This window comes from Thamnophis elegans, chromosome 6 (assembly GCF_009769535.1).
Source record: "Thamnophis elegans isolate rThaEle1 chromosome 6, rThaEle1.pri, whole genome shotgun sequence".
NCBI lineage: Eukaryota > Metazoa > Chordata > Lepidosauria > Squamata > Colubridae > Thamnophis > Thamnophis elegans.
Window position 1 is genome coordinate 62,330,901 of NC_045546.1, and position 25,524 is coordinate 62,356,424.

Genomic DNA, 25,524 nt, shown 5'->3' on the forward strand with positions numbered 1-25,524 from the left:
TTGAAGATTAACGTATTTTTGGAGTATAAGATGCACTGGAGTATAAGACGCATCTTAGTTTTTGGGGAGGAAAATGGGGGGGAGGGATTCTGCCTACCAGCGTCCTTACTCTGGTCAGCTTCAGCATATAAGTTTTTTGGTTTTGAGTGTGCACACTTTTTATCCCCCGGACTATGTATTCCAAGTGAGGCTACACTGGTTAACAATCACTTACAATCTTTACAAACAATCATTATTGAGGGCAAGTGAGAAGTCTATTTGGATCAGAAAGGAGTATCCCTTCCTATCTAAACTCTATCTGAGATCATCAACCAGCATGATCGATGCTATTTCTATTCTGGAAACTTGGAGCAGTAATACTAGCAAATTATCTGCTCCACAGAAAAGTTGAAGGGCATACTTAAATGAGAAAATTCAAAGAACAGAGCCACAATTTACAAAAGAATGTGTTGCATTGAAAAAAAGTAGTTTTTCCATTCCTTGAGTTTTTGAAGTCTCTACTCTTTCAAGCCTCACTTAGATGTACCGGTATCCAAAGAGGTGAGTATGCTGCAGTAAAAATATTTGAAGCTTTTTTCAGCCCTAATGAGGTGATAATGTGTAAAGTGATCTTCTGTGCTTTGCCTGCTTTTCTCATTGCTGCTCCCTCGGAAGATCAGGTGTGCTTTAGTAGCTTTTTTTCAGCCCTGAAGTGCTAACGTGGGAGGGAGCAGCAATGAGAAAAGCAGGCACAGAAGATTGCTTTATTCGTTAGTGCTGAAAAAGGCTGAAAAAGGGCTGGAAAAAAAAAGCTTTGAAAAAGCTACACATTCAGAGTAGCGCTGAAAAAGGCTGAATTAGGGCTGGAAAAAAAGCTTTGAAAAAGCTACACATTCAGAGTATAAGACGCACCCGAATTTTCAGCCTCTTGGGGGGGGGGCGGGGGAGTAGTTCTTATACTCGGAAAAATATGGTAGCTTTTAATATCATATTTTAAATACCCCAATGTGTCTGTTTATACTCTACTATTTAATATTTTTCCAACAAGATTATTTAAATGTTTTATAATGTCATGTTATTTGTATCATATGAAAATTAACCATCTCATATACTTAATAAAGAGAAGGGGAGCATATTATTTAACCAATTTAAATTTAATGATGTATGTATGATCCAGTAAACCACCTGAAGCTGAATTATGGCTTCTCTTTGGCAAACATTTGTTCAATTCACTCAGACTGCAAGATCAAAAGGTTTTACAGGGTCCTAAATTAAAAAGGAAAGCATAGTAGTATTGTTACCTGATCTTCTCAAAAGAATTTGCTGACAGGTGTAAAAGCAAAGCTGAGCAGTACAGAGAGCAATGTCTGCAGACTAAAGTATTCATTCCAATAACCCAATTAGATATTCAATACTGGAATTATTAATGTTACCAATATGCCATGTGTTACTGTGAGTATAAGGAAAAACTGCTGAACTAATGTACAGTTTTTCTTCTGTAAATTAGTTTGACTCAGCAAATTCACAGCAAGAAGTAGACACAAATTATAATCAGAGTTTGAGTCTTTATTTTTCATCTGTTACTTTGTAGGACATTCTATGTTTCCTGTTTACACAAAATTGTTTGCCAATAATGATAACTCTACAAGGCTTTAAACCAACAGCAAGATAGAAAGAGAGAGAAAGAGAGAGAGAGAGAGAGACAGACAGACTTCAGTTATAAGAAAAATATTACTGAAATAGCGTGTTTAGCTATATACTAACATGCCACATGTAATATGCTATTAGTTCATTATTGTCATTGGAACCATTTTCTCACCACAAGATTCTATAGTCTATACCAGGGGTGTCACTGCAGCCCAGATATGTCACATGCTGGCCACGTCCACCTCAGCCCCACAAAGGGCAAAAACATCACAAAACATCACATGATGGCAATGTGACACCCAAGTTTGACACCCGTGGCCTATACCAATGTGATATCTGTTTAAATGTTTGGTTCAGACTTATACCCTGCTTTCTATTCTTAGGACCTTCAAAGTGACTAATGGACAGAAAACAAAATACTGTGAGTTACTAGGAAGCTACAGCCAATGTTTAGCCAGTCCATGAGGCCTTGTACCTCGTTGCAGAGAATTTTTAAGGCATAGTAGCAGCAAGTATAACAGAGAAGAAAACTGGGCAGTTAAATCAAAAAGACAACAAAATATGGATGACCACCCATCAACATGTCTCACTAAATAGTACTTCATAAATTGCAAGAAAATTGAATTTACTTCACTTGCACAGGGAAATATTTGCAGTATGATCTTATTTGCAAAGGGAAAATAAATAAATAAGCAATCACCATAGGTGGGTTATGGAATATAAGAAGCCTCTTTAAAAATAGCATGAACAATTCCAAACTTAGTAGTGTACATCACTTGCCCCCAGATTCTACTCGACTTGTATAGGTCTATAGGTGTTAAATCTTTTGTCTTCTGTTTTATTTTCAGTCATCATTTTCTGACAAATTAAATCAAGCTTCCAAGTTGGAGACCCAATATTTATTAATATTTTTCTTATCTAAATTGACAGAAGTTAAATCTGGATTACAATGCCATATTAATTTTAATGGAACATTGCCAACTGAATTTGAATGCAATCCAAAAAAAAGTCAGAAGTATAAAACAGATTTCAAAATATTTTCTTTGATGATAATGAAACTGATCTAGTGGTGCAGTGGGTAGAGTGCAGTACTGCAGGCCACTTCAGCTGACTGCTATCTGCAGTTCAGCGGTTCAAATCTCACTGGCTCAGGGTTGACTCAGCCTTCCATCCTTCCGAGGTGGGTAAAATGAGGACCCAGATTGTGGGGGCGATATGCTGACTCTGTAAACCGCTTAGAGAGGGCTGAAAGCCCTATGAAGCGGTATATAAGTCTAACTGCTATTGCTATTGCTATCTAAAAGTTTATGATAAGTCATTTATACAGAAAACCTTAAAACTATGCAACTATGTAAATTCATTAAAAGTCCCTTGATGAGAACAAGCAGCATTTGTAAGATTCATTTCTTCCTCCCAGAAAAAATGTCGCATTCACATACAGTATACACAAAAAGATAATTGTGGCCTCTCTTGTTCAATTTAGTAAAGATTAGGGATCTCTGCTTGTTTTATTGCGGTCTGACTTCACCTCAATAGATTAGGAGTGCAAATGAGGAAACTGCAGATTAGAGACACAGCAATGATTACTCAAGACAGAGTAAATGGAAAGAAATTCTTCCTTCTTTATCTATGAAAGTGCCCTTGAGAACCAATAAAACTGAAATATTAGAATTTTTAATTCAGTATATCATACTATGATTTATCTACATTGGTATATTTTTAGAACCTACGTAAATTATAGTTGAATTCTCATAAATGGAGTGTTCTGTGGTAAAATCACTGATCCAACCAGAGTTTCTAAATTAATGAATGAGCCGCACTATTAATTGCTGATATGCAAAACACTATGGTTTTGTGGCATGCCAAGTAATACACGTTATACTCTTCAAATATCAAAGAAATTTCACATTAGTTTAATTGGGTTGGGCTTTTTTCCTTTTGCTTTCAAAATTTCCAGAAAAACTACATTTGTCCCCATGATTTCCTCAGTTCTGTACTCTCTTAGATCATCCAAATAAATTATGTGGATATATACAGGGGTAGGAGAAATTAGGACTATATGACCTAAATTTCATCTTATGGAATTTGGTCAGCATTGAATTAAATCTTTTGACCCAATTCTTTTGACTCAACCTTTTAAAAAGCCTTTGAGATTCCCTTACCATTCATTGCCCGAAACCTGTAATTGTTAACTATAAAAATTATATTGCGCTCAAAGACATATCAATGCCAAATGGAATATAGAGGTCTTCTTCCTTACTATAAACTGTCTCAAAATGAATAAGACAGTTATAACAACTTATTGACTTATTTCGGTTAGACACCTTAAAACAACTTTTCAAGTATCTTGTGTGTGTGTGAATACTGCTTTCCTTGGAGATTCTATATCAGATCAGTAAGGTTTAATTTATAGGATCCTACAAACCACTGGAATTTATTCTATATATTTGGTACAACTATAAATTTGTATTAATCTAATGTATATAATGTTATATTATGCAATGTTATATTATGTTATATTATGCAATGAAATCTATACTATTCCAGTTGTGAAGAAATGACTACTATACCACACTACTATGGTACTGAGGAAAGTCACCACTCCTAGAAGAATGAAATATTTTGAGAAATATTTAAAAAGGCAGAATATTATATTTCCCCTAAAAGAGAAATGGAAATCTTAAGTGAGACAGAAGCTTCAGCACCCTGCCCCCAGCAGATATTTGATGCCCTTTAAGAAAGACTGGGCCAGCCTATCTACAAAACAAAAGACCTTCAGCTCCAGGATGATGGGATTATCCTTCAGGGCAAAGCCACAATAGAAACTGCACAACAATGTCATTGCATCAACCCAAGCTTCAGCCAAGCTTGACTCAGATAACCTACAAAATCGGCTATGACCCCTGCATAGCCCCATGGGAGTCTGACAGCAACCAATAGAATATATACCCTTGCCACAAGCTCAAGGGCAAGGCCCAAGAGAGGGTATAAATAACCCTCTCTCTCCACTCCATGTGGCAAGCTTCTCAGAATCACCATTAAACCACCTTTCCAATCAGCCTCCATGTTTCCAGTGTCTTTCTCCCCACTTGGAACTGAACCAGATGAATATGTCTTCCAACAGTACTATTACTGTAGATCTACAGTATTATAAAACCACTAAAAAGCAGTTATGATAAGTGCAACTTTGGTATATTCCTTAGAGCACTAATAAACTATTTTCTAGTTGGTGGAATGCAAAGAATACAGTGTGTTAGTTTGCCAAGTAAAATTATATATACATGAATTTGTGTCTGTATGTTTAGGGTTTTGGTTGTGCTCCTGGCATTCTGTCCAAAATATGCCAAAACTGATCAATACTGTTCTTATAATTGGCAGAGAATGAAGGAAAGTAACCAAGTCTACACCTTCTCCATCTTACTAAAAAAGCATTACAGGAAAGCATCAAAGTATGGATAGTGTTGGTCAATACCTGTGGGCCCATCTTGTGATGATGACAACTTACAGTAGAATGCAACCTGGAATGTAAGAAAAATAAATGGAGATGTACATGAATTAACAAAACAAATTAAAGAAAAATAGGTATGTCATGTATTGGTAAAACTGAGAAAGAACGTAACAGAGCTGATTAAAGAAAATCTGATATTGTGAAGTTGATTACCGTATTTTTCTGAGTATAAGACGCACTGGAGTATAAGACGCACCAAGATTTTGAAGAGGCAATTTTTTAAAAAAAGTTTTTGACTCTGCAGACCTCCCCAAAATGACGCATTTTTCGCAAAAACAGGCTCATTTTTTTTCCAAAAAAGGGCAAGAATAGCCTTTAGGAGGCTTGTAGAGTGCTCCGGGGGGGTGAGGGGGCAAAAACAAGCAAAACACGGCCCATTTTTAACTCATTTTTCCCCTCCACAGCTCCCAGGGGAGGGGCGGGGGAGGCTTTTTTCATCCTCCCAAGGCTCCTATAAAGCCTCTGGAGCCTGGGGAAGATGAAAAATATCTTTTAAAAAGGCTGGACAGCTGGACAGCATGCACATGCCCGTTGGCCAGCTGACAGGGCAACTCCTCGCATGCCCTGACAAATGGCTCCACGTGCCACCTGTGGCACACGTGCCATGGGTTTGCCATCCCGGGACTAGACTCAAGACCCGCAGGTGACTCTGTCGGTCAAAATGGGCTGTGTGCAGCCCCCAGTGACCCTTTTTCAGCCTCTCCAGTCTCCTACAGCACTCTGCTGGCCAAAAATGGGCCGTGTGGAGGCCTCTGTGTGGCCCATTTTTGGCCAGCAGTGCTGCTGGAGGTTCGAGAAGCTAAAAATGGGCCATGGGGGACTTCAAGGGGACCCCTGTGCCCCATTTTGGCTGGTAAAGTGCTACAGGAGGCCATTCAGGCCAAAACTGGAGCAGAGGGGGCCACTCGTGGGGCCCCCGCACCCTCTTTTGGCCGTCAGGGTTCTGCAGGAGGTATCATGGTCGGACCACTTCCTACTGAGGCTCGACTTTCGGAGGCCAATCCCCCGCTGTAGGGAGGAGGAATCGATTAGGTGGTTCCACCCCAGGCGTCTTATGGATCCCCAGGGTTTCCAGACGGCGCTTGGCGTTATGCCTGATACTCTCGCCCGCAGTCCGGTGGAGACCTTAGTTGCCACTTGGAACTCGGTAGCGTCTGAGGCTCTCCACCGGATTGCGCCTTTACGGCCGATCCGCGGCAGTAGATCCAGGAGGGCCCCTTGGTTTACCGAGGGCCTCCAGGAGGTGAAGCGCCAAAAGAGACGCCTAGAGCGCCGCTGGAGGGCCAGTAAATCCAAGTCAGACCGAGCACTATTAAAAGCTTGCATCGGAGCATATCTATTGGCAATACGGACAGCCAAGAACAACTACATTGCCGCTCTGATAGCGTCCGCTGAGTCACGCCCTGCCGCCTTGTTTAGGGTGACCGGCTCCCTCCTAAATACGAGGGTTGCGGATAACCCCTTACAAGGTAGAGCAGAGGAATATGTCCAGTTCCTCGTGGACAAAGTTGCTCGGCTTCGGATGGACCTGGACTCCAATTGCGCAGAGCCAGCCGGGGTACCGGGGGAAGGTCTTGAACGACATCTCTGGACTGACTTTCAACCTGTTGCTCCTGATGAAGTGGAAAAGGCCATGGGAGCGGTGAGTGCTGCCACGTGTGTACTGGACCCGTGCCCCTCCTGGCTGGTCGCGAACAGCAAGGAGGTGATGCGGAGCTGGATCCAGGCGATGGTGAATGCTTCTCTTCGGGAGGGCTTCTTCCCACCAGCATTGAAGATAGCGGTGGTGAGACCCCTCCTGAAGAAGCCATCGCTGGATCCAGCCAGTTTGAACAACTACCGTCCAGTCTCCAACCTCCCCTTCATTGGGAAGGTTGTTGAGAAAGTGGTAGCCTCTCAACTCCGACGGTCCTTGGATGAAGCCAATTATCTGGACTCCTTTCAGTCTGGATTCAGGCCTGGCTACAGCACGGAAACCGCTTTGGTCGCACTGACTGATGATCTCTGGAGAGCCAGGGATAGAGGACATTCCTCTATCCTAGTGCTCCTTGACCTCTCAGCGGCCTTCAATACCATCGACCATGGTATCCTGCTGCGACAGTTACGAGAGGTGGGGGTGGGAGGCACTGTTTTTCGGTGGTTCTTCTCCTACCTCTCAGACAGGTTGCAGTCGGTGTTGGTCGGGGGGGCAGAGGTCGACCCCTAGGCCCCTGAAATATGGGGTTCCTCAGGGTTCGGTCCTATCCCCCCTCCTGTTTAATATCTACATGAAGCCACTGGGTGAGATCATTCGACGGCACGGGATAAAATACCATCAATACGCGGACGATACTCAGTTGTATCTGTCCACCCCGTGCCAACTCAGTGAAGCGGTTGACATGATGTGCCAGTGCCTGGAGGCTGTCAGGGTCTGGATGGGGGTTAACAAGCTTGTGCTCAATCCAGACAAGACCGAGTGGCTGTTGTGTTTCCCTCCCAAGAATTTGGTTAGTATTCCATCACTCAGGCTGGGGGGTGAGGTGAAAATTTACGCCCCTCAGACAGGGCTCACAACTTGGGAGTCCTCCTGGACCCACAGCTGGCCTTAGAAAATCATTTGTCGGCTGTGACCAGGGGGGCATTTGCCCAGGTTCGCCTGGTACACCAGTTGCGTCCCTACCTGAACCGGGAGGCACTCGCAACAGTCACTCATGCCCTCGTGACCTCAAGACTGGACTACTGCAATGCGCTCTACATGGGGCAGCCCTTGAAGAGTATTCGGAGACTTCAACTCAGCCAGAATGCAGCCGCGCGAGCAATTGTGGGTGCACCTCAATACACCCACGTTACACCTATCCTCCGCGAGCTGCACTGGCTACCGATCGGTCTCCGGATATGCTTCAAAGTGCTAGTCGTAACTTATAAAGCCCTTCATGGTATTGGACCTGGGTACTTGAGAGACCGCCTGCTGCCAATTACCTCCCAAAGACCCATTAGATCACACAGGGTCAGCCTCCTCCGGGTTCCGTCTACCAGCCAATGCCATCTGGCTACTACCCGGGGGAGGGCCTTCTCTGTGGCAGCTCCGGCCCTTTGGAACGAACTCCCCGCAGAGATTCGGACCCTCACCTCTCTCCAGGCCTTCCGAAAAGCCGTCAAAACCTGGCTGTGCCGGCAGGCCTGGGGTTGACGAGTTCCCCTCCCCTCTCGACCTGTGTGGCTGTGTGATTCTTGGCTATTTTAACTACTTGTATTGTGTTCTATGTTCCCTTTTCCCCTTTGAGTTGTTCGCCTCCCTGAGTCCCTCCTGGAAAAGGGCGGCATATAAATAAAACAAATCTCAATTTCAATCTCAATCCATCTTCCACCACCCCCGCCAGCCCGCAGAGAAGCACTAGAATGCTGATCAGGCCTTTGAAGAAATCCAGTTTGACACCCCTGGATTAGAACTTTGTCACTTTAAATGTCACTAATCAACATATTAAAATGAAAGTTTGTTGCATTCAGCTTGCAAAAGATAACCATTATGCATATACTCACATATAAACACACGTATGACATAGAGAAACATCAGGGTAGTTTGAATGTATACATATACATGGTGGGAAAAAAGTATCCTATGAATGTAAAAAAAAAAAGTAGGCCATTTCGAAACCAAAGAATAAATGAGAATAATTAGGGGGTATCTGCTTAAAACAAAATCTATTTGTTTTGAATATATTTTAAGGACAATTCTATTCATATAGTCTAGTGGTAAAGAAATTAATATAAAACTAAAAGCATAATTGGTTTGGTTGATTTGTTTATTGTGGAAGACTTAGTGAAAAATACAGTGAAAAGTTCTGAATTTGAAACATTTTTTGATGCAATCAATTCTCGGTTGGGGGAGGAAATGGAAATGTAATAAAATTAAAATGACATGAAAAAAAAAAGAATAAGTCCAGAAACATAAATAAGAATTCTGAATGAATGGAAATATGAAAGGGTATACAACTATTTCAACAGAATGTATGGAAAATAACCTTAAGGAAAGAAAATGTAGAAGATACTTGGAATCAAAGTGAAAACAATTATATTACAGAGTGCCACAGAAATGAGTGGAAATATATAACCTGAAGAATGAAAAAGGATGTTTAATAGAATAGTGAAATGATGAAATAGAAAAGGCCTTGAATTAAAGAATTAAACAAAATATATTGAGTGCTGTAAAAACTTAAAATGAAAGGCATTATCTGATATGCAGAGAGGAAAATAGTTTCAAAGAATGAATGCAATCAAAGAAAACAAGAACAAAAATAAATGTAGCAGAGAAAATGCATAACCATTTTTGATGAGAAGAAATATTATTTGGGAAGTAGGTGAAGAAAGTTATATAAGAAGCCCCCAGAATAGGGTAGAATTAATAATAAATGTGATAAAATTATTTGGGATGAATGAATTGAAGGAATGTTAGAAAATATACAGGTTTCTTTCATGAAAATTATGATTGAAGTGAGGGATTGAAATGAATGCTATAAAAATGAAGAAAATTGATTTTAAAAGACCCTGACAATATTAGAAATGGTAAGGTTACAAATGTTATAAATAGAACAATGTTGAACTATGGATTAGTTTGATTTGCAATGGATATTAATGTTGTTTAACATATATATGAAGTTTGTGTTTGTGAACTGATGAGCAGTAACTAAAATTGATTGTCAAAAAGTAGAATCAGCGTGTGTGCCTAAAAAGATGTTTGACAGAAATTTGATGGAAAGTCCATAAAAGGAATAATGAGAAACATTTGGGAAGTGCGTTAGCAGGGCAGGATGAATGCAGACCAGGTTTTTGTTCTTTGGCAAGTGATAGTGAAATATATGAATGTGAACAAGAATTTGCATTATACATTTATTGATTTAAACAAAATGCATAATAAAATGAATAGGCTTGAATTGTGGAATATTTTGATTACTATGGATTTGAAGCTCAGCTGGCAAATATGAAAGTGTCTGTATATTATGGTGTACAATATATACCATAAAATAGAATAAAACATGCACAAATTGATTGTAAATAATATAATAAACATGTTATTGGTTGTTTAATATATTCGTGGATAATTAGGGAAATCCTTTTGTGACATTAGCAGTGATAGTTGGAGACATCAGATATATCTATATTTTGTATGCAAATGATTCCATGCTAGTAGCTGAGAACTAAATAATACACAATGAAAGATAGTGTCAGATCCCTAAAAGTGATACTGCCATTCAATTGGGAGGAGCGGGGCTTGGAGTCGATTTATTAGCAGTGCCTGTGACAACTGATATTTTACAACTGGTTTCCTGGCACCAAAATGCCTTGAAATCCCCTCACCTTTTGGAGGAATGTTTATGATGGCCATGTAGGATGTTTCTCTGTAATGTCTAATGGAATATAGCCATGGGAATGTATGTTTATTCCACTGTTCCCTCTAAGCTGCGCCGCCACACGGCCGCACACATGGCAACAAAACACCGTGCAGCAGTTTCCAACTGCCGCGTAGTGGTTTTTGTGAGACGCCTTCCACCATAATAGGAGAGGAGAGCCAGCCTGGAGACAGCAATCAGTTCTAGGTCCACAAGGCAGAAAGTAAGTAGCTCAGAGAAGGGGTGTGGGGGTTGGGAGATGGGCTCCCAGCAGCGGCTGCTCAGATTTGCCAGAGAGGGAGGGAGGGAGGGAGGGAGAGGGAGAGGGAGAGGGAGAGGGAGAGGGAGAGAGAGAGAGAGAGAGAGAGAGAGAGAGTATCCCTCCTTCCTTCAGCCCAACACTCTTGCTGGCATCCCGGCCAGATGAGAGGGACTGCAGAGGGTCTCCTCGAGCCTAGGGCAGCAAGTCATTCAATGGGAAAGTTGCCTCTTGGAAGGAATGACCCGGATTGGCTCCCGCTTCATCTCTCCTGCTTCGTCTCTCCTGCCTCTTTGCTTCTCTGTTCGGTCTTTGGACGGCAGATCGAAAGTGGAAGCCAATCCGTGTCATTCCTTCCAAGAGGCAACTTTCCCATCGAATGACTCGCTGCCCTAGACTCAAGGAGACCCTCTGCAGTCCCTCTCGTCTGGCCAAGATGCCAGCGAGAGTGTTGGGCTGAAGGAAGGAGGGATGCTCTCTCTCTCTCTCTCTCTCTCTCTCTCTCTCTCTCTCTCTCTAAGTTTGTTTCTCTGTGTGTTGTGCATAATATATACATGTCTCCATGAGTGCAATTGTGCAAGCATTTTTTTTCCTCTTTAAAGAATTTTTGGATTTCTCCTCACTAAATCTTTAAGACTGAAAGAGTTAGAGTTGAAATATAAAGAGATAGGACGTTGGTCTTACCTGAACGTCTATTTTCTGATGGGAGGAGGGAATGGTCACACGTGGGTTTCATCACAGCCTGATTGGTCCAAGGCTGAGAGGAAATCTATAAATACCGGTGCCTGTCCATTGCTGGCCCAGATTCTCGAACATGAACGGTACAACTGAAAAACAAGAAACAACACAACAAACCCCGGGAAACACCCCCCGGGCCCTCCCCTTGGCCCCAACAGACAGAACTCAGGGCTGGTTGTGACCATTCCCTCCTCCCATCAGAAAATAGACGTTCAGGTAAGACCAACGTCCTTTTTCCAGAATGGGAGGAGGGAATGGTCACAAGTGGGACATACCCAAACTAAAGTCCCAGGGAGGGAGAACAGGAACTCTAGGAACCAAGGGGAGCCTCAGCTGCCACCCCCTGTAGGACCCTACGACCGAAAGACGCTTCCGCCGACGCGAAAGCACCCAACGATAATGCCGGATGAACGAGGTTGGAGTGGCCCAGGTAGCCGCCCGGCAGATGTCTTCAAACGGGGCCCTCGTGGCCCACGCTGCCGAGGTCGCTGCGCTCCTTGTAGAGTGTGCCGTGACGCCTGATGGAACCGGCCGCCCTGAGGCCACGTAGGCCTCCGAGATGGCCTGACGCAGCCAACGGCCGATGGTAGCCGAGGACACCCTCGAACCCAGAGCTCCAGGTAGGAAGGAGACGAACAAGGCCTCAGACTTGCGGAAATCCTTGGTCCGCCGGAGGTACATCCGCAGGGCACGGCGGACATCCAGACGATGCCAAAGACACTCCCTGTCAGTGGACGGACTCGGGCAGAAGTCGGGCAGGACGATCTCCTGAGCCCTGTGAAAGGGGGTATTTACTTTGGGGACGAATGCCGGGTCAAGGCGAAGGACCACTCTGTCCTGGTGAAAATGACAGAGGTCGTCCTTACAAGACAGGGCGCCCAGCTCGGATATACGCCGGGCGGAAGTGATGGCCACCAGGAAGACCACCTTCAGTGATAAGAAGCGCAAGTGCACCGAGCGGAGAGGTTCAAACGGAGCTCCCGTTAAGGCCTTGAGGACAAACGGAAGATCCCACGTGGGGAATCTATGAACGGGGGGAGGCCTGAGATTAGCCGCCCCCTTGAGGAACAGCTTGACCAGAGGAGACTGGGAAAGGGAAGAAGACCCCGCCCCCCCCCCAAGACCGAGGACAGAGCCGCCACTTGGCGTCGCAAGGTGTTTTGCGAGAGCCCGTCCTCCAGACCCTTCTGAAGGAAATCCAAGACGTTGGGAATGGTGGCTCTGTCGGGAGAGATGCCCTTGGGGGAGCACCAGCGGGCGAACGCCGCCCAGGTGGAGTTATAAATGCGGGTCGTCGAGGGGCGACGTGCCGCCTCGATGGTGCGGATGACCCCGGAAGATAAATGAGCCCCCCCTAGAAGCCGCCGTTCAAGAGCCAAATGGTCAGCTGAAGCCACTGAGGCTCTGGGTGAATCAGGGCCCCCTGCCGTAAGACCACCTCCCCTTGCGGGATCCTCCATGGGGAAGTCACCGACAGCTGAACCAGGTCCGCAAACCAGGGCCTCCTGGGCCAAAACGGGGCCACCAGAATGACCAAGGCCCCTTCCGTCACCACCTTCCTGACGGTCCCCGGGATGAGTGGAATGGGGGGAAAGGCATAGAGAAGGCCCGGGGGCCACCTGAGGGCATCCGTGCCCTCCGCCGAGCTGGATTGGAAACGGGTGAAGAAACGCGGGAGTTCCCTCCATCCCGGAGTCGAGAGCGCCGCCGCCTGATGAGTCAGGCGATCGCCCACCTCCTCGAAATCCAAGCGGTGGAGGCGGTTCCCGCAGGGGAACGGGGCCGGGGCCACTACTCAAATCTCTTCGTGGTCCCGAAGAGCACGGGGGGTTGGAGAGCAATTCTAGACCTCAAGCGCCTGAACAGGTTTCTGGTCTACAGGCGGTTCAAAATGTCATCGCTCAAGTCCATCCTTCAGGGCATCAGGAAAGGCAATTTCCTGGCCTCCGTGGATCTCACGGAGGCCTATCTTCACATTCCCATCCTGCCCGCTCATCGCCGGTTCTTGAGGTTCTCCCACGGGCCCCACCATTACCAGTACAGGGCTCTTCCCTTCGGCCTGGCCTCGGCCCCGAGGACCTTCACAAAGGTCCTGGCTGCTCTGGCGGCCCATCTGAGATCGGTCCCGGTCCGCCTCCAATGTTATTTAGACGATGTCTTGCTTCAGGCGGGCACCCTGTCTCAGGCCGTTTCAGATCTTCGGATTACCATTCGAAGCCTCCAGGCCCTGGGGTTCTCGGTAAACTTCTAAAAGAGCCATCTCACTCCCTCCACTCGCATTCTGCATCTGGGGACAGTCATAGATTCCAAGTTGGGGGAGGTGCGTCTGTCTCAGGAGAGGCAGGTCAGCCTTCGTCGGCTGGCGGAGAGCGTTCGCACAAAGCGCTCCGTTTCGATCCTCTCTCTGTCGCAGTTATTAGGCAAGATGGTCTCTTGCATAGGGATTGTCCCGTGGGCCAGACTCCATCTTCGGCCCCTTCAATGGGAGCTTATCCCCTATCAGAGGGGACGAATGAGCAATTCCCTTCGGACTCTCCGCATCTCAGCGGGGGTCCGTGCATCCCTGGTGTGGTGGCTCTCCCCGGCCATCCAGTGGGGGTGTCTGTTCTGGGAGCCGAGCAGGGTGACCGTCACCACGGACGCGAGTCTGTTCGGGTGGGGGGCCCTGGTGGGCTCTCGGATGGCTCAGGGCAGATGGACGGCCTCGGACCTCCATCACAACATCAATTGGCTGGAACTGAAGGCCGCGCGTCTGGCCCTGAGTCACTTTCGCTCCTCGGTGGAAGGGAGCCACGTTCTCCTCCTAACGGACAATGTGGCCACCAAGGCGCACATCAATCGTCAGGGCGGGACCCACTCGAGAGCCCTCTGGCTGGAGGCTCTGCGATTGGGGTCGTGGGCGGAGAAACACTTACAGTCTCTGGTGGCGGAGCACATCTCGGGACTCTCCAACGTCCAGGTGGACTGGCTCAGTCGAGCAACTCTGGACAACGGCGAGTGGCAACTCCACCCGTCGCTGTTCCGGGAGATCTGTCGTCGGTTCGGGTCCCCCCGGGTGGACTTGTTTGCGTCTCCCGAGAACACACAACTCCCGCGTTTCTTCACCCGTTTCCAATCCAGCTCGGCGGAGGGCACGGATGCCCTCAGGAGCCGGTGGCCCCCGGGCCTTCTCTATGCCTTTCCCCCCATTCCACTCATCCCGGGGACCGTCAGGAAGGTGGTGACGGAAGGGGCCTTGGTCATTCTGGTGGCCCCGTTTTGGCCCAGGAGGCCCTGGTTTGCGGACCTGGTTCAGCTGTCGGTGACTTCCCCGTGGAGGATCCCGCAAGGGGAGGTGGTCTTACGGCAGGGGGCCCTGATTCACCCAGAGCCTCAGTGGCTTCAGCTGACCGTTTGGCTCTTGAACGGCGGCTTCTAGGGGGGGCTCATCTATCTTCCGGGGTCATTCGCACCATCGAGGCGGCACGTCGCCCCTTGATGACCCGCATTTATAACTCCACCTGGGCGGCGTTCGTCCGCTGGTGCTCCCCCAAGGGCATCTCTCCCGACAGAGCCACCATTCCCAACGTCTTGGATTTCCTTCAGAAGGGCCTGGAGGACGGGCTCTTGCAAAACACCTTGCAACGCCAAGTGGCGGCTCTGTCCTCGGTCTTGGGGGGGCGGGGTCTTCTTCCCTTTCCCAGTCTCCTCTGGTCAAGCTGTTCCTCAAGGGGGCGGCTAATCTCAGGCCTCCCCCCGTTCATAGATTCCCCACTTGGGATCTTCCGCTTGTCCTCAAGGCCTTAACGGGAGCTCCGTTTGAACCTCTCCGCTCGGTGCACTTGCGCTTCTTATCACTGAAGGTGGTCTTCCTGGTGGCCATCATTTCCGCCCGACGTATATCCGAGCTGGGCGCCCTGTCTTGTAAGGACGACCTCTGTCATTTTCACCAGGACAGAGTGGTCCTTCGCCTTGACCCGGCATTCGTCCCCAAAGTAAATACCCCCTTTCACAGGGCTCAGGAGATCGTCCTGCCCGACTTCTGCCCGAGTCCGTCCACTGAAAGGGAGTGTCTTTGGCATCGTCTGGATGTCCGCTGTGCCCTGCGGATGTACCTCCGGCGGACCAAGGATTTCCGCAAGTCTGAGACCTTGTTCGTCTCCTTCCTACCTGGAGCTCTGGGTTCGAGGGTGTCCTCGGCTACCATCGGCCGTTGGCTGCGTCAGGCCATCTCGGAGGCCTACGTGGCCTCAGGGCGGCCGGTTCCGTCAGGCGTCACGGCGCACTCTACAAGGAGCGCGGCGACCTCGGCAGCGTGGGCCACGAGGGCCCCGTTTGAAGACGTCTGCCGGGCGGCTACCTGGGCCACTCCAACCTCGTTCATCCGGCATTATCATCTGGATGCTTTTGCGTCGGCGGACGCGTCTTTCGGTCGTAGGGTCCTACAGGGGGTGGCGGCTGAGGCTCCCCTTGGGCCCTAGAGTTCCTGTTCTCCCTCCCTGGGACTTTAGCTTTTGTATGTCCCACGTGTGACCATTCCCTCCTCCCATTCTGGAAAAAGGACGTTGGTCTTACCTGAACGTCTATTTTCTGATGGGAGGAGGGAATGGTCACAACCCGCCCTGAGTTCTGTCTGCTGGGGCCAAGGGGAGGGCCCGGGGGGTGTTTCCCGGGGTTTGTTGTGTTGTTTCTTGTTTTTCAGTTGTACCGTTCATGTTCGAGAATCTGGGCCAGCAATGGACAGGCACCGATATTTATAGATTTCCTCTCAGCCTTGGACCAATCAGGCTGTGATAAAACCCACGTGTGACCATTCCCTCCTCCCATCAGAAAATAGACGTTCAGGTAAGACCAACGTCCTTTCTCAAGGTATTGTGATAAATTCAATAAAAAGAAGAAAATTCTTGATGAACTTAAGGAGGAATGAGAGTATTGGATAGTAAATGAATAAATAAAATTACCAATCAAAAAGAATATTTGCACCTCAGGGTTGAAATGAGGTGTTCTCTCTTCCTCTTTCCTCTTCCTCTCTTCTCTCTCTGTCTCTCTCATCCTCTTTCTCTTTGTCTCTCTTCTCTTTCTCTCTTTCTTTTCCATTCTTCTGTCACTTTTTCTCTCCTCCCTTCTCGCTCCTCTTTGTCTCTTTCTGTCTCATCCTTTCTCTTTGTCTCTCTTTCCCTCTCCTTCTTTCCCACTTCTGTCACTTTCTCTCTCCTTCTCTGTCTCTTTCTGTCTCTCTTCCCTCTTTTTTCTTCCTCTCTTCCTCTCTCCTATTCTTTTATCACTTTCTCTCTACCACCCAACTTGTCCCCATACTTATCTTCGACTGATCATGTTTGCAATAATTTACCTTCTTTTCTAAATAGGCACAGTTCCCTTACCGGATCCCTTGCTCACACACACACACACACACACACACACACACTCACTCATGCACAAAACCATTTTTCTCCATTCCAATTCAGATCCTATAAATCAATTGCTTTGTGAAACATCTGTGAAAAAAATTCAGGTGCTCAGACATGAAAATGTGCCGCTCAAACACTATACTTTTCCGCACATACTGAAAAAATATTACAGGGAACATTGGTTTATTCGGCTCTCAGGGCAGTTGATAAAGGAAAAATCTTCACACTTGTGTATTGGTTAAAATCTGCATTCTAACTAACGGGAGGGGTCTCTACTGTTTTAATTCTACTTGCATTGCCTAGGGGGATTCAGATGCTGCTTTGAATTCAATGGATGCCATTCTACTTAATAAAAGGTTCCTTTTGAAATACTCCGTTTCAAGAGTCTTCACTTTAAGTTAGAACTCTTACATAAAGCAACATCTCTGCAAAACAGTCAGCCCAGAGAAGCAATATTTGCTCTACCAAAGGGGCCCTGCAAACCATGCCCAAGCACAACAGTGAACAAGGGGAAACTGAATGCGGGAGAGAAACATCAACCCACCCCCAACCAGAGGCCTGCTCCAGGTACCCTGTCAGAGAGGATAAGGTGAACCTGGAGGACCCCAAAAAGCCCCGCTGGTCAATTGGCATCGGGACGAAAGACGGATGGGATGGGAGGACCAAAAGAGTCACCCTCACCCGTGGTAATAAAAAAAAGGGATGAAAATTGGAGCTAGAAGCCCCCACTTATCAGGAGGAGCTAAATGAAGCCTCGCTGAGAGAGGATCATCTGAAGAGTAACCCAGTTCGTGATGGAGATTTTGGAAAATCTCAACATCCGGGAGGAGCCAGAACGGCAGCCAAGAAGCATTGGAAGGGCAGCAGCCGTGGATGATGCTAGGGAGAGCTAACCCCCCTCTGGGCCCTGCTGATCAAGCAGATGGCATAGCAGTAACAACCAGGGACCCAGGAAACCCTCCCTCCAGTTTGCGTATGGATTGGGGGCCACTCCCAACCAACCCCGAAACCTGCAATTAGAAAAACTCCTTCCCTTGGGATGAAGTTTGATGGGAAACCAGAACAATTGGGATTCTTTGTGGCACACATGCTCACTTACATGTAAGAGTATGGGTATGATTTTCAAACCCAAGGATCCAGGGTGTGTGAGTTGTTACCCTAGCCCTGGAAGGAGCCACTGCCAGATGGATGGTGACCCTACATAATGCTGATGTGCCAGAACTGCAGGACTTCGACCATTTCATGATGGCCTTGAAACGACCTTTCAAGGACCCCCTCACAGACCGCAAAGCATATGACTGCATTAAAGTCGTGAAGCAGGGACAGCGGACAGTATACCGAAGAATTCTAAGACCTGGCATACCGTGTGAACTGGCAAGACGATATCCTGGTGAGCTGTTTCAAGGTGATGACCTCTACAATGCCTGTGTGGGCCAAGGTGCACCGAACCACCTACATGAGTGGTATCTCACTACTGAAGAGGCTGAGATCAACATGGCCAGCAACCAGTACCGAGCGGGGCAAGTTTGGAAGAAATCCTCAACCCAATGAAAGCAAGAACCTTTCAATCCACACACGGCATCTTCTCCGAAACCCTCAGCCTGTTTCAAGTGTGGAATGGAGGAGCACCGAGCTGCAGAATTCCGTTCTGAAGCACCGGCTAGGAGATCAGAGTGCCCACTGGGAGGGAAACCTATGAAACATGGCCAGTGTGGGAAGGAGATGACCCTGAGGAGCAGAGAGATCGTAGAATCTCCACCCCCTCCCCTCTTTGAGGAGGAAACCCAGGCTTCTCAGCAGGAGGAACCATATTCACTCAGAAGCGATCCAGAGGTTGAACCACTGGTAAGCAAACAATTAAACCGCTTACCCTACCCCTAAGACTATTTATCCCCAACTGGGAGAGGGGGATAGAAATCTCTGCTTTAGTGGACAGGGTGCACCCACTCTTTGATCAGCCCAACCCTGGTAAGGAAGTTGAGGATTAATGTAAGGAAGCTGAAAAGCCCCATAGCTTTTTGCCAACTAGATGGGTCAATAGCAGGGGCCTCTATGAGATAAGCATCGGGAGCTACGAAGAAACACTTACATTTATAGTGGCACCTGGCATGGAATGGCCGCTAGTTTTGGGCCTTGCATGGCTGAAAAAATGGAACCCCAAAATTAATTGGAAGCAAGGCACCATAAAAATTCAGATGCATGTGACATTTGCTGAGAATCCACACAAAGAAACTGAGGGGGCAGAGCACCAAGAAACAGCAATGCTGTGCAATAGAAATCCTACCCAGGGCCAAACTCCCTAAACCCAAGATGTATAGCATGTCCCCGAGGGAGCTGGAAGAACTGAGAGCATTCATTGAGAAAAACCTAGCAAGGGGTTTCATTGAGCCAGCCCAACCAAAAATTGCAGCCCCAATGTTATTTAGAGAAAAAAAGATGGCTCTAAATGTCTCTGTGGATTTTAGAAACTTAAACACGATCAGTGTGGGGAACATATACCCCTTCTCCCCCTTATGAAAGATATGCTAGCACACTTTGCTAAAGGGATTTTTTTTTCAAAGTTGGATTTAAGGGAGGCTTACTACCATATCAGAATTAAAGCAGGAGATGAATAGAACCACCCCTCTTGGATGCTACCAATTCAAAGTGCTCCTATTTGGCTACAAGGGACCCCTGCAGTGTTTATGCAACTAATAAACAAAGTGCTACATGAGCATTTGTATAAGGGCGTTTTGGTACATTTAGATGACATTTTATTATATACCGAAACCAAAAAAACATGTAAAACTAGTCCGGGCTGTTCTGAACAAACTCTGCTCTGCCAAACTTTATGCTAAACTCTCTAAATGTGAATTCTACCAAGAAAAAAATGATTATTTAGGTACTGCATTTCACACCAGGGCAAAGAAATGAATCCTTTAAAAGTGCAGGTGGTACTTGATTGGGAACTACCCAGAACATGTAAACAGTTACAAAGCTTCCTGGGATTTGCCAATTTTTACCACCAGTTTATCCCCGCTTTCGCCCAGATTGCTCTCCCCATCACCAAGCTTTTAAAAACGAAGGGGGAAAGTAACCCGAAACCGAAGCAGCTTTTGAACTGGACAATGGAATGCCAAGCTGCATTTGAAAAACTTAAAGCAGAGCCAATTCTAAAGCATCCGGACACAGAGAAACCATTCGTCATACAAGCAGGTGCCAGCGATGTGGCAGTAGGATCGGTCCCGCTTCAGAAAAATGAGCAAGACCAATTACAACCATGTGCTTACACATCCAAAAAATTGAATGAAACTGAGCAAAGGTGGGCCATTTGGGAGAAAGAAGCGTATACAGTTCGGTGGGCACTTTAACCTAGAGACATTTCCTAGAGGGGAGTAAGATCCCTTTTGAAGTCTGGACGAATCATAAAAATTGAGAAGCCTTAAAGACCCCAAGGAAACTCTCCCCAAAACAAGTACGATGGGCTTAGTACTTTAAACAGTTTAAATTTACGCTCAGATATCTCCCAGGTGGGAAAAATTTTCTGGAAGATGCACTATCCAGAAAACTGCAATACAATAGTACGAAGCCAGATGTAATCAAACCCATGATATAAAACAATCAACTAGCCGCTAAAGTAATCACCAAATCCCAGGCAAAACAAGAAACATTGATGAACAATGACACTACCAAAACTTTTAAACAAGCTTTGGCTATTGATGAATGATTTTTGAGCCACAAAAATCAGCTGCCTGATGAACGATAACTTAGCTTGGATGGGAGGGAAATTGTATGTTCCAGCTAGCCAAAGACAGCGCTTAATGGCAAGGTGCCACAACTCCAAATTAGCTGGACACTTTGGTTTTGTGAAAACTTCACACCTAATTAAAATTTTGGTGGCCATCACTAAAAAAGGACATAGAGAGTTATGTAGTTAGCAGTGCTATTTGTGCAGCAGCTAAAAGACGTCAAAGGAAAATCCCAGGACTATTATAGAGGTAGCTGAACCTTCAGCACCCTGGAAAGAGATTGCTATGGACTTTATTGTAGAACTACCAGAAAGTGTAAGAAATACTGTCATTTGAGTTGTGACAGACCTGTTTTCAAAACAGGCACATTTTATACCTTGCCAAACGATTCCAACTGCCAAAAGTCTAGTCAAGTTATTCTTGATACACATTTATTGTCTTCATAAAGCTCCACAGAGAATCATCTTTGACAGAGTGATCCAATCCACCTCTGAGTGAATTGGAGGGCATTTTTAACTTTACTTGGCACCACCCAAGGGTTGAGCTTATCGCACCATGCCCAAACTAACGGGCAAACTGAAAAACTTAACTCAGTCCTAGCACAATATGTAAGATGTTTATTAATTTTCAATAGGATAACTGGACTGAACTTCTACCTTTTGCGGAAGTTGCATTAAATAACACTGTCCACTCAAGCACTGGTTTCTCTCCTTTTAGAGTAGCAACAGGCCAGGATTTCAGCCCCATGCCTGAACTACCCACAGAAGAACCCACTATCCCCTCACTTAAGGAGTGGATAGACACTTATGAAACACATGGCCAGTAGTTAGATTAGCTTTAGAGGACGCTAGAGCAGCTTTTAAAATTCAAGCTGACAAGAAAAGAGTGGAACCCAAACCTTTCCATGTTGGAGATAGGGTATACTTATCTACAAAATTCCTGAAGTCACTGCAGCCATCAAAGAGGCTGCAAATTTGCTGTCCAAATTTCATTGGACCTTTCTCTATCACTAGAGTCATCAACCCAGTAACCATAGAACTCTTCCTTCCAAAGACACTCAGGCAAGTCCACCCAGTATTTTACATTAGTTTACTCAAACGAGAGGTAATCTCATCACTCAGACTACCTGCACCTACACCACCTGTTCCTATCATGATAGAAGGTAAACAACACTTTGAAATTAGGAAATCCTTGACTCTAGATCCCACAGGGGGGAAAACCCAATACTTAGTTTGCTTGGAAGCATCTATCTTTGTCCCAAAATGAATGGTAGCTAAACACCATGTTAGATCTACCTTATTGAAAAAAATTCACTCCCAAACCCGATAAACCTTATTAAAATACTCTGATGGAATTTTTGTTTCTATCTTTTCACAGGTGGGTCTCTCCTGTATGAAAGACCAAAATGATTGTGTACTTTGGCATACAGGTAGTCCTCAACATATGATCACAATTTAGCCCAAAATTTATGTTGTTAAGTAAGAAATTTGTTCAGTGAGTTTTGCCCCATTTTACGACTTTTCTTGCCACATTTGTTAAGTAAATCACTGCAGTTTTTAAATTAATAACACGGTTGTTAAATGAATCTGATTTCCCAATTGACTTTACTTGTCAGAAGATCAAAAAAGGTGATCACATGATCCAGGGATACTGCAAACCGTCATAAATGTCAGTCAGTTGTCAAGCATATGAATGTAAATCACATGACCATGGGGTTGCTACAATAGTCATAAGTGTGAAGAATGATAAGTCACTTTTTTCAGTGCTGTTGTAACGTCAGTCACTAAACGAACTGTTGTAAATTGAGTACTACCTGTATTTACTAATGATGAGCAAATAGATGTAGAAAGTTTGATAGATACAACTGCTGATAGAAAATAGACATAATCCAAATTTTAAAAGTATAAGTGAGAAATGGGAATGGAAGGAACTATAGAATAATTGATGTAGGAATTATTCATATCAGTAGCTTCTGGTGTCCCAAATCTGACTTATGCAGAGATATGCATTTTAAAAAAGGAATCCTGTATTTTTTTAAAAAATCAAAACAAATGTGAATTGTAAAAACAGTACATGTAGCACATGTGTAAATTATATAACAGGCTTAAGTTGTTCATCAAGTGGAAAGAACATAGGAAGATAAGGATTAGGAGATGACTATCAGGAAAAAAGTTATTCCTATATTGATTTAGCTCACTAAGCAAAGCTTAAACAAACAAAGCATTGCATTTTCTCATTGTGCCGAACATATTAAAGCCATTCCATTAGCTTATTTTGATACATTGAATGGTTAATGTCTGTAGTATGAACTGTAATGTTTAAGGTCTATATAAACTAAATAAACCAAACAGGAACCATTACATTATACTTTCATGATGTATGACCAAAGAGTTCTTAGATAGGATAGACTCTGTATTTGAGTCTGCTGAACAACAACCCAAGCTGGTAAGAAAATTTCAGTCCCTAGAGGCTATTTGAAAACCCAGAGATCATTACCTAATACCTCTTTAATGTATTTCAGTTACAAACCACAGTATTTTAATATTATTATTATTATGTTATTTTGCTATAATGAAGCAGGTGAAGATCCCTTTTCTCCCTCTAGAGCAACTGCAAGTAAAGCCTGAACTAAAAAAATCAATTCAATAGCCTTCAAAATAATAAAAGAGGCAATCTTCCTACAAATATGTCCACCTGTATATACTATTTTCTAGTGGAAAATCAGCAATAAGGCTGTCTCTTGAAATGAGTAGAGATGTTCAACATAATATTCAATTAAACCAAAGCAAGACTTCTATACTACATGTATCTAAATTCATGATTATATACATCTATATTACTTGGGATAAGGTTAGTTCTAGTCCCACTTACTTGGAAATGAAGCAGTATTTCAGTTTAACTGTACTATTAATCAAAGCATATAATTTATTCCTGTTATTCAAGAACAATGAGAAATGGGTTTCAATTCTTTATTGAGTAACTGCCTATTTGAAAATAGGAGAATCATATGGTACAATATACCGTATTTCAAACGAAGCCAGAATACAGAAGACATTAATGCTGTATTTGATAACCCTTCCTATTCCAACAGCTACAACTTTTGTATGAACATCCAGCAATAAAAGTTAATCTGACAAAATAATAACATATAGGAAAACATAACCATCTGAGTAGGTAGTGCTAAGTGGATACAAACAGAAGCAGTGAAAGCAGCAAGCTTTTTTTTGCAAAGGTTTTATATCTTGCTGTTTATTTCACATATTTATTGGATGTGTACGTAGGTATTTTAAACCATTTCCAATAAATATTTAAGTTCATGTGATTTTTATTCCTAAAGCATCATTTTCCGTGAGCTGTCCACCACATTTCCCAGAGATGTTGGCAGAAAATGCAGAGGGAACAGACGCCTAGCATGGAGGAGAGCAATATGCTATAGCAAGCAAACAGGCGTTTGCGCAGCAAAGAATCGCTGCTGCGGTTCCCATGCAACGTTCCGTTATCTCCGGCGACGCCAACGCAGACGGCACATAAACCCGCTCGGGGCGAGCCGGGGGGGGGGGGGGATAGCCGCTTCCAATACCCCCACCCTTTACACCCTCACTGGGCTGCTTCCAGCGCGGAGTTTGGGGCACTCACCCAGAAAACGAAGGAATAGATGATGAGTAAGGTTTTCAGACACGTTATCACGGGTTTGGTCCTCCATTCTCCTCGATGCCATAATACTGAAATCCCGGCTTGGTGGCTCAGGGCAGGGGAGGGAGTGTGGCGCCAGAAGGGGAGGGGAAGGAGGGAAGGAGGGGAGATGCAAGCTCCGTTCGCGCCTCTACGGAGCGGCGGATTCGTGCCGCCGGCTCCCGCGCTACTAATATTATCACGGCCGAGGCGAAAGCTTGGAAGCGGCCGCTCCAGAGTGCTCGTGCACAGCCTGTCCCTCCTCCAGCCGTCTCGCAGCTACCGCACACCACAGCCCTGGCAATATTGTGCGCTCACACAGGCGGAGAAAGCAGGAGATAATCGACCTTTCCTAGCCCTCGGGCCCCGCTATCTGGAAGGCAGCACCAGGGCCGGGAAGAAGGAAACGAGAATCTCCGCTACCCAGTTACGGGAAAGGCGCCGAGGCAGGAAGCAAAAGAATACGCAGGAGGGTGGAAAAGGCAGTTGTGTTGATGGCAGGTCCACCGTCGTGGCGCAGTAAAAGAAGGAAGACGTCTCCCGCGAGGGTGTCTTAGGGCAGGGTGATGCGGCTGGGGGGAGGGGAACCGATGTAGATCATGTAGGCAAAGCAGGCTGCTTATCGCCAGACTCCTGCTGAAAAGGGAGCCGCGTCTGCATTTGGGTATCAGTGAAAGGGTTGCGCGGTGGGCCTACTGAGTGCGCAGCCATGATGGGCGTGTGACCTGGAAAAAGAACTTGAAAAAGATGTTTCCTCGGTCTCCAGCTACCTCTCATAGGCTTCTACATTCAAAAGGGTCCAATTACATTGTTTCCAATGTAACAATTGGAAAGCAAGGAGAATAGCTGCTTTCTAGCCAGAGCTCATCTTTATTTGTTTCTTTGTTTGTTACAATTTGAGCTGGTTGTATAAATAATCCCTTTTCCTGTGAGGTAAAATCTTCTGATAGTTTACTTCCTAAATAGAAAACAAGGAGATTCATGCTTGCCTGAACTTGAACTTCCTGACCCAAAACTGCTTACTTCTCTTATTAGTAAAGTGATGCAGCTATTTAGGTGATGAAACAAAAGAATGTGTCAGACAAGGTGGTCGTAATGTATATCCCACTTCAATAATAAAAGCAAAACAATGCGGCACAGTGGGAAAACATATTCCACTAATGAGAGGATAGTTGGCTACCATATCATTGTATCGTGAAGTTATGCATTTTAAGCAACACAGACACAGGTGGACGTACCA

General features: G+C 45.4%; 1 protein-coding gene across 1 annotated transcript in view; it reads right to left on the reverse strand.

The window, feature by feature from the left end:
• The window catches only part of TSPAN7 (tetraspanin 7), a 125,181-nt gene extending 100,759 nt beyond the window's left edge, over positions 1-24,422 (reverse strand). Inside the window, 2 exon segments of the mRNA XM_032220320.1 lie at positions 24,249-24,308; positions 24,310-24,422. Of these exon segments, the coding sequence (XP_032076211.1) occupies positions 24,249-24,308; positions 24,310-24,330 (81 nt within the window). The 5' untranslated portion in view covers positions 24,331-24,422.
• Positions 24,423-25,524: the final 1,102 nt, after the last annotated feature.